Here is an 8,717-nt window from a genome sequence, read left to right on the forward strand (position 1 = left end):
GACCCTCCGGGACCGGATCCCACCGGGACCGATTCTCCCCGGGACCGGGCTACACCCACCCCCCTCGGGACCCGATCCCCCGGGACCGGACTGCACCGATTCCCCCTCCGGGACTGGATGCCCTGGACCAGGCTGCATTGACCCCCTCCCCGAGACCGAATCCCCCGGGACCGGGTCCCCCCCGGCTGGGCTGCTCTGACCCCCTTGGGACCAGATCCCCTGGGCACTCGCCCCCCCGCCCCGGGACGGATCAGGCACTGACACCCCCCCCCCCCAAAAACCCACCCTTCCTCGGGGGGATCCCCCAGCACGGGGCTCCCACTGTTCCCCCCACACCTGGCCCAGTGGAGAAGGTCAGACCGGTCCCAGTGGGTGCTGGTGGCAGGAGGACGGACAGTCCTGGGGCACCCGGTGCCACCCCGCTGGGTACCGTGGCCACGCTGCACCCACAATGTTGGGGATACCCCAGGCCCAGCCCCGCAGCGGTGATAACCGGGACAAAGTTCAGTGCCACACGGCCGCAGTTCACAGTCCAGCTGCCCTGGCATCCCACCGGCACCCTCCATCCCAGCACCCCACCGGCACTTGCCCCGCTCCCCCTGCCCCGGCACCCTGTTGGCAAAACCCTCCCCGCGGGGTGACCCCGCACCGCCAGCTCTGCCGCCCCTGCCAAGCCCCCCGACGCGCCTGGCACAATGTGGTGGCTCTGCCACAGCCGGCACTAGGGGCTATGAGTCATTTTAAGGCCTAAAAGTTGTTTTCTTCCTCTTTAATGTGCTTTGAAGCTGCTAAGACAAGAAATCCCGACGCTCCCCGGGCTCGGGGACACCGCGGGGATCCCCGGACCCTGCATGGGACAGGACGGGCTCGACACACGCTCTGTCCTCTGTGTGCCACCGTCCTCTCCCTCCCCGAACGAGTCCTGGCTGCAGCATCAGGGGTCCCATGCCGGGTCACCGAGTCCATCGTCACCTCGTCCCCGGCGGCGATGGGGTTTGCTGCTGCAGGCGGGTGGCTGCTCCCCCAGTTTGGCGGTGCCGGGGCTCAGCGCTGGCTGCAGAGCTGCGGGGGAGCGGGTACACGGTGCGTCCCCCCACGGTGATGCAACCCTCCCATTTGGCCATCTCCACGGGGACGTCCTCCGGATACTCCACCAGGGCGGGGGCGAAGGGTCCCACGAGCCAGGGCAGGGGCGCGTGCTGCCCCACGTACTCCAGCAGCTCGTCGATGCTCAACTGCGCCCACGTCACCGTCTCCCGGCTTTGTGCCAGCACCAAACCTGACAGGTCGTGGAAGGAGTGGGCGCGGGAGAGGGAAGCCTGCACGCCCTCCACGCCATGCTGGACATGTCCCACCGTCTCCTGCACGCTGCTAGGTAAACTCCGGGCGCCGGCGGCCAGGCGGGTGCAGGCGGCGTGGAGCTGGCGCAGGAGCCCGCGCAGCATGGCCAGCGTCCGCACCTCCACCTGCAAGGCAGCCAGCGGGCAGTGGCGGCCCTGGGGTGCGCTGCTCCCCCTGCCCGGCCCGGCTCAGAGCCCCGTACCTCGGTGTCCTCCAGGAGCATGGTCCCCCAACCCGTACCTCGGTGTCCTCCAGGAGCATGGTCCCCCAACCGTACCTCGGTGTCCTCCAGGAGCACGGTCCCCTCCAACCCGTACCTTGGTGTCCTTCATGGGCACAGGCCCCTACCCCATACCTCGGCATCCTCCACAGGCATGGCCCCCCCACCCCCCACCTCAGTGTCTTCCATGGGAACGGCCCCCCACCCCATACCTCGGTGTCCTCCATGAGTACCCCTGCCCTGTACCACGGTCTCCTCCATGGGCACGGTCCCCCCACCCCGTACCTCGGTGTCCTCCACAGGCATGGCCCCCTATCCCATACCTTGGTGTTCTCCATGGGCACAGCCCCCCCAGCCCATACCTCGGTGTCCCCCATGGGTACCCCCGCCCCGTACCTCGCTCTCCTCCATGGGCACAGCATCCTGCTGGCTCCACTCCAGCCACATGCGGTGGAGATGCTGCTGGGCACCATAGAGTGGCCCATCCACGCCCTGCCACCCCTGCTCGATCTGGGGGGACAGAGAGGGAGGTGGGAGCACACTGGGGAGGGGGGGGGGGGGGGGGACCGGGCTGGCATGGGGCTGGCACGGTCCCCACCGCACCCTTACCAGCTCAAAGATGCGGTGGAGCTGGGCCAGGACCCGCTGGGCGCTGTGCCGTGCCCGCTGCAGCTCACCCAGCGAGCGCCGCAGGGCTCGGTGCCGCAGCTTGGCCGAGAGCGAGCCCACGCGGACGAAGTAGCTCTGCCGCCGTCTCTGCCGCTCCGGTGAGGCCACCTCGACGCCCGCTGCCGCCGCTGCGGAGCCAGGGGGAGAGAACCGTGTGGCTGGACCATCCAGGCCGGGCACCGGAACATCCCGCCACCGGTGCTGGGATGAGCCCCCCGAGCTCTGCACCCCGTTGTGGGGACACAGGGGTGCCCACCCATGGGATGCTTTGGCCACCAGGTCACGTGGAGGTGTCACCAAAAAGCCAGGTGTCCTCTCCGGTCACCCCTGCTGTGACACGGGGCCAGCTCTGCCCACCGCTACCCTGTGCCGAGCTATAAATACCCGGGGTGGGTGGCACAGGGCTATATTTGCTTTCTGGTTTCCAGGTGAGAGTTCACCCGCCGCCGCGCCGCGTTCCCTGGCTTTGGGTTCCCGCCGGGTGGGGACCGTCCCCTGCGCAGCGTCGCGGTGGCCATGGGCACCGTGTGGGGCTCGGCGGTGCCCTGGCACCACAGAGCTGCCCAGGCACCAACGTTGGGGGGCTAAGCAGGGGCACCGGGAACAAGCGATGCCGGAGCAGTGGTGAGTGATGGGGTGGGGATCCCAGGTGGGCTTGGCACCCCAAATTTGGGAGATGGTGTCTGGCGTGGCGCTGTCGGCACTCACCTAGCTCCTCGTCTGTCCCGGGCAGGTATCGCTCCACCAGCTCCTCCGACTTCCCCAGCACCGCGTCCACCCCCGTGGCCAGCAGCCGGCCCATGCGGGAGCCCACCACGGTGCTGACGCCGGTGTTCAACGCCGAGCACGTCCTCTCCACGCCGCCCTGCACCATGCCGCGGGCCAGGCCCACCGCGCCGCTCACGGTGGACGACACCAGCTCCCTGGTCCCCGCCACTACCTGGGAGGGGACAGCAGAGGGACGCCTTGTCCCACCACCTCACCCAGCGCTGGACCTGCCCCCGTGTCCCCCAGGGGAGACGTTACCCTCTCTGGGGGCTGCTGCAGGATGGGCAGCTTCTCCTCCAGCTTATCCAGCCCTTTGCAGGCGTATTCGTTGGCGGTGGAAACTTAAGAGATGAGAAAACAGCTTTTTCTTACCCTGCTGCCTTGCAAGAGCTCTGCTACAGCCAGTTTTCGGGCACCCCAAAACCCATGGGGTGCTGCCCCCCCCCCCAGCCCCACTCACTCTGCGGCTCCAGCTTGGTGAGGATGGGCTGGGCCCGCTGACCGCCGCCGCCGTCAGCGTCTTCACCCCCTTTTCGGCGGCGTCGCAGACGGACTTGACGTAGGGGTGGCTCTCCTTGGTGGAGGCGTAGGCGGTGGAGACGGCACCGCAGGCAGAGCTCACCAGGGCCAGGCTGGCCACCCGGCTCACCACGCTCTGCCAGGGGGGATGGCGGTGAGCTGGGGTCCCCAGCGATGCCCACAGCCCCCCCCCAGCCCTCCTCGCACCCCTACCTTCAGCTCCTGCCGGTCCTCTGCCGGTGCGGTGTTTTCGGTTGACATGGCAGCGGCGGCTGCAGCGGGAAGAGAAAGATCATGGGGTGCCACGGGTGGCTGAGCCGGCGTGGACCCCTGGCCGTGCCGAGGAAAGCAGCACGTGGTGGGGCTGAGCCCCCCCAGCACACTCCTCCACAGCCCCTACCCCTCCAAGGGCTGAGACCCACCAACTCATGACACAAGTGGGAGGCAGCTGGAGGCCTCTCAGCCGCTCGAGGGGGAGTCATGGGGGGGTCTGGAAGGGGTTTGGGGTCAGGGCTGACCTCCTGCCCTGCCGGGCTGCGGTGGGGTTGGGTCCCCCAGCCCTGCTTGGCTCCCCCGTTTGGGGCCGGGGAGGGGATTTGGGTGATTCAGCCGGAAGCCGGGCTGGATTCGCCTTTCCGCAAGACTGCAGTGGGGACGTGCCACCCGTCACAGTCACCTCAGCCAGGGCAGCCCCAGGACCCACCGCAGGGAGCGGAGCAGCCGGCAGCCCCCCCCCTCGCCCCCCCGGCAGCGTCTCTGCCCTTTGGGGTGTCCCGCTGCCCCACGGCTGCACCCTGGGTCCCGTGGGGGACAGGGCAGCGTCCCTTGCCCTGCTGCCCCCCCCAGCCTGGCCCTGTGCACCCCGAGGGGGGCAAGTCCTTGGGGGGGCTTTGGGGGGGGGGCCTGCAGGCAGGTCCCTGGGGGGCCAGGTTCCCTTGTGTTCTTAGGGTGTCCCCTTGGGTCCCGGGGGGCGGGGCAGGTCCCCTTGGGGTCCCTGGGGGTGTCCCCTTGGGTCCCGGGGAGACAGGTTCCGGGGGGGGGGGGGGGAGGTGCCCTCGGGGTCCCTGGGGTGCTCCGTGGCACCCATCACGGAGGGGCGGAGGGGGGACAGGCAGGGGACACCTGGGACCCCCCAGCCCCCACTTTCCTGAAGCCGCAGGGGTCTCAGCAGCCCCGGCGGGTTCTGCCCCCTGCCAGCCCCCGGAGCCCCCCCGGGACCCCCCGGGAACCCCCCGGGAACCCCCCCAGGGAGTCCCCGGACCCCCCCCTCCGGGCCCGCTTTCCACCCTCCAACTGCCGTCAAGTCCCGCGGACGGTACTTACCGGGGGTGGGGGGGTGGGGGGGTGGTGTCTGTCGGCGACCCCCGGTCGCGATCGCGATCCCCGGTCGCGATCCCTGGCCCCCGCCCAGCGCCGGATTCATAGTTGGCGGCGGGAGCCAATCAGCGAAGGGGAGGGCCGCGCCGCCACCAATTAGGAGGGAGGGGCGGCCGGGGGGGGGCGGGCTTTGGGGGGTGCCGCCACGTGGGGGCTCCCACGTGGGGCCGCGGCGGGGCGCGGGGGCCCGATCCCGCCCGGAGGCTCCGCAACGCCCCGCGGCCCCGGGGACACCTGCGGGGACACCCCGTCCCGGGTGGGCGGCCAGGGGCCCCGAGCCACCGCCCCGTGCCAGGTTGTCCCCACCCCAGGTGTCCCCATGCCAGGTGTCCCCACACCAAGGGTCCCCACACCAAGTGTCCTCATGCCAGGTGTCCCCACACCAAGGGTCCCCACACCAAGGGTCCCCACGCCAGGTGTCCCCACACCAAGGGTCCCCACACCAAGGGTCCCCACGCCAGGTGTCCCCACACCAAGGGTCCCCACACCAAGGGTCCCCATGTCAGGTGTCCCCACACCAAGGGTCCCCACGCCAGGTGTCCCCATGCCAGGTGTCCCCACACCAAGGGTCCCCACACCAAGGGTCCCCACGCCAGGTGTCCCCATGCCAGGTGTCCCCACACCAAGGGTCCCCACGCCAGGTGTCCCCATGCCAGGTGTCCCCACACCAAGGGTCCCCACACCAAGGGTCCCCACGCCAGGTGTCCCCACACCAAGGGTCCCCACACCAAGGGTCCCCACGCCAGGTGTCCCCACACCAAGGGTCCCCACACCAAGGGTCCCCATGTCAGGTGTCCCCACACCAAGGGTCCCCACGCCAGGTGTCCCCATGCCAGGTGTCCCCACACCAAGGGTCCCCACACCAAGGGTCCCCACGCCAGGTGTCCCCATGCCAGGTGTCCCCACACCAAGGGTCCCCACGCCAGGTGTCCCCATGCCAGGTGTCCCCACACCAAGGGTCCCCACACCAAGGGTCCCCATGTCAGGTGTCCCCACACCAAGGGTCCCCACGCCAGGTGTCCCCACGCCAGGTGTCCCCACACCAAGTGTCCCCACACCAAGGGTCCCCATGCCAGGTGTCCCCACACCAAGTGTCCCCACACCAAGGGTCCCCACGCCAGGTGTCCCCATGCCAGGTGTCCCCACACCAAGTGTCCCCACACCAAGGGTCCCCACGCCAGGTGTCACCACACCAAGTGTCCCCACACCAAGGGTCCCCACGCCAGGTGTCCCCACACCAAGTGTCCCCACACCAAGGGTCCCCACGCCAGGTGTCACCACACCAAGTGTCCCCACACCAAGGGTCCCCACGCCAGGTGTCCCCACACCAAGTGTCTCCATGCCACGTGTCCCCACACCAAGGGTCCCCACGCCAGGTGTCCCCACACCAAGTGTCCCCACACTAAGTGTCCCCACACCAAGTGTCTCCATGCCAAACGTCTCCATACCGAGTGTCCCCTTGACATATGTCCCTATACCAGGCACCTCCGTGCCAAGCGTCCCCATGCTGTGTGTCCCCACACCAAGTGTCCCCACACCAAGGGTCCCCATGCCAGGTGTCCCCTTGCCAGATGTCCCCATGCCAGGTGTCCCCATGCCAGACGTCTCCATACCAAGTAGCCCCTTGGACATGTGTCCCCATACCAAGTGACCCAACACCAGGTGTCCCCATGCCAAGCATCTCCATACCAAACGTCCCCAAGCCAGGTGTCCCCATGCCAAGGAGAGCCCCACAGGGTCCCAGGCCTTCCCCAGCCCCTGTGGGTGCTCAGGCCAGGGGACAGCAGTGTCACCCAGCGGTGAGCAACGCCGGAGGGTGGGAGAGGGTGGTGGGCAATCCTCTGTGGGGGAGGAGGCTGGCCTGGACAGGAAGGGGCACGGGCAGGGGACACCGCAGGTACGGGATGGGCACGGCCGGGGGACATGGTGCCCGTCACTGCCTAATCCCTGGGGACTTCACAGGATGACACACAGGAGAAAGTAGGTGAAGGCTCCAAGTGACACCGTTTAATGTGCCTTTGTGGGATGGGGACAGGGACATGTGTCAGGCAGGATGGGGACAGGGAGGTGGGACAGCCTGAGCCAGGGGGGATGGGGCTGGGGGCCACTGGGATGGGCATCACGGGATGGGGACAGGGGCCTTTGGGCTGGGGACAGCTGCAGCCCTGCTCTCCCTGCCTCAGTTTCCCCAGGAGAGCTCGTCTCAGCTGGGGACAGAGTGGCAGGGAGGGAGGTGACATGCCCAGGTACCTGAGGTGACACCAAGCCACTTGCCTAGGGGTCCGGCAGGCGCTGGCCGTCCCCCTTGGGCTCACAGCCCGTGTCCCCAGCCTGGCTCACGGCAGCCACCTCCTGTCCCCGGTAGCGCATGGGGCTGGCGCAGAGGGTGTCGCGGGCGGTGGTGAGCCGTGGGGCCGCACGCCGCAGCAGCGCCAGCAGCGGGCACTCGCAGACCCAGGGGTTGCCCGAGATGTCGAGGTCCAACGCGGGGCCGGGGGACCGGAGGGGCAGCTCCAGTGCCCGCAGCCGGTTATGTGCCAGGTCGAGGACGCGGAGATGACGCAGGGGGACGAAGATGCCGGCGGGCAGTGCCCGCAGCTCGTTACCCTGGAGGAAGAGGAAGCGCAGGGCAGGCACGGGCACGAAGGTGGTGGGCGGCAGCGTGCCCAGCCGGTTCCCCTCCAGGTCGAGCCGCTGCAGCGCCCGCAGCCCGGCCAGCGCGCCCGGCGCCAGCGATGCCAGGCGGTTGCGGGACAGATCCAGGCTACGCAGGGAATGCAGCGGGTGGAAAACGGCTGGCGGCACCTCCGCCAACGCGTTGGCAGCCAGGTTGAGCCAGTGCAGCTGGGGAAGGTGCTGGAACCAGGCGGGCTGCAGCGCCTGCAGCAGGTTCCCCTGCAGCACCAAGTGCTGGAGGTGGCCGGTGCCGGTGAAGATGCCAGCGGGGAGGTCGGCCAGGAGGTTGTCCGTCAGGTCGAGGACGCGCAGGGTGGACACGGGGCGCAGGAGGGCTTCGGGGAGGGTTGTAAGGCGGTTGGAGGAGAGGTGGAGCTCCTGCAGCTGGGGCAGCCCGGCCAGGGCGGTGGGGAGGAGGGCGGCCAGCGCCGTGAACTCCACCGAGATGGCCAGGGTGGTGGTGGGCAGCCCGGAGGGGAAGGTGCTCAGGGTGGGCTCCGTGCAGATGAAATGGGTGGCATTGGGTTGGGGGGAGCACGGCGCGGCGGGGCCGAGTGGCAGCAGCAGCAGCAGCAGCAGCGGTGGCAGGATTCGGCCCGATGGCATCATGGTGCTGGCCTGCGGGGCAGGCGGCCATCGTCACTCGAGAGTTGTGCAAGCCCTGCCGCTGCCGTCCCGCTGCCGGCTCTCCACCCCGGGGTGGGCAGGCCACGGCTGCAGGCAGGGACATGCCCCGACCCCCATGTCCCCCCCTCCCTGGCCCCACTCCGAGCCCCCCAGCCCTGCCCTCACCTTCCCAACCGGCCAGCGAGGCTCCTCGGGGACCGTCCTGTCTCCTCGGTGGCTGTCACCCCGGGGGGGGGGGGGGGTTGGTGGCTCACGTGCCAGTTGGGAAATCACCGCCTTCCCTGGCAGCTCACAGGGTGCCGGCATCCGGGGCAGGGTCAAGGTGCTGGCATCCCTGCGTCCCCGCTGCCCCCCACGGCCCTTGGGGGACCCCCCCTTCCACCGTCACCCCTCTCAGGGACACAGGGGACCCCAGCAACCACTGTGCTGCCGGCAGCACACGGTGCTGTACACCCGCATGGCTCCTGGGGGAAACTGAGGCATGGCACGTCACGGGTGCCGGTGGGACCCTGTCTCGCAC

The 8,717-nt window shown here is 69.5% G+C and overlaps 2 protein-coding genes and 1 long non-coding RNA gene across 3 annotated transcripts; 1 reads left to right on the plus strand and 2 right to left on the minus strand.

The window, feature by feature from the left end:
- Positions 1 to 751: 751 nt before the first annotated feature.
- Positions 752 to 4,068, minus strand: LOC143170778 (perilipin-3-like). The gene is given in 9 exon segments (XM_076359335.1): positions 752 to 1,466; positions 1,958 to 2,071; positions 2,171 to 2,358; positions 2,939 to 3,170; positions 3,257 to 3,339; positions 3,459 to 3,491; positions 3,494 to 3,653; positions 3,731 to 3,789; positions 4,036 to 4,068. Coding segments are annotated over 8 exon segments (1,356 nt in total). The 5' UTR covers positions 3,779 to 3,789; positions 4,036 to 4,068; the 3' UTR covers positions 752 to 968.
- LOC143170785 (uncharacterized) lies at positions 2,723 to 3,375 on the plus strand. The gene is made up of 2 exons (XR_012997100.1): positions 2,723 to 2,854; positions 2,964 to 3,375. It is a non-coding gene; the product is annotated as an uncharacterized LOC143170785 (long non-coding RNA).
- Positions 4,069 to 6,879: 2,811 nt separating the features above from the next.
- Positions 6,880 to 8,518, minus strand: LRG1 (leucine rich alpha-2-glycoprotein 1). The gene is made up of 2 exons (XM_076359337.1): positions 8,363 to 8,518; positions 6,880 to 8,188 (listed from the first exon to the last, which is right to left on the minus strand). The coding sequence occupies exons 1-2, from the start codon at positions 8,501 to 8,503 to the stop codon at positions 7,169 to 7,171; spliced, it is 1,161 nt and encodes a 386-aa protein (XP_076215452.1). The 5' UTR covers positions 8,504 to 8,518; the 3' UTR covers positions 6,880 to 7,168.
- Positions 8,519 to 8,717: the final 199 nt, after the last annotated feature.

Source organism: Aptenodytes patagonicus, chromosome 25 (assembly GCF_965638725.1).
Source record: "Aptenodytes patagonicus chromosome 25, bAptPat1.pri.cur, whole genome shotgun sequence".
Taxonomy (NCBI): Eukaryota; Metazoa; Chordata; class Aves; order Sphenisciformes; family Spheniscidae; genus Aptenodytes; species Aptenodytes patagonicus.

Coding starts and splice junctions, on each gene's coding strand:
- LRG1 (XM_076359337.1), bottom strand. CDS start 8,503: ATGCCGGCACCCTGTGAGCTGCCAGGGAAGGCGGTGATTTCCCAACTG. Junction 8,189..8,362: donor CTCGCTGGCCGGTTGGGAAG/GTGAGGGCAGGG, acceptor CCTGCCCCGCAG/GCCAGCACCATGATGCCATC.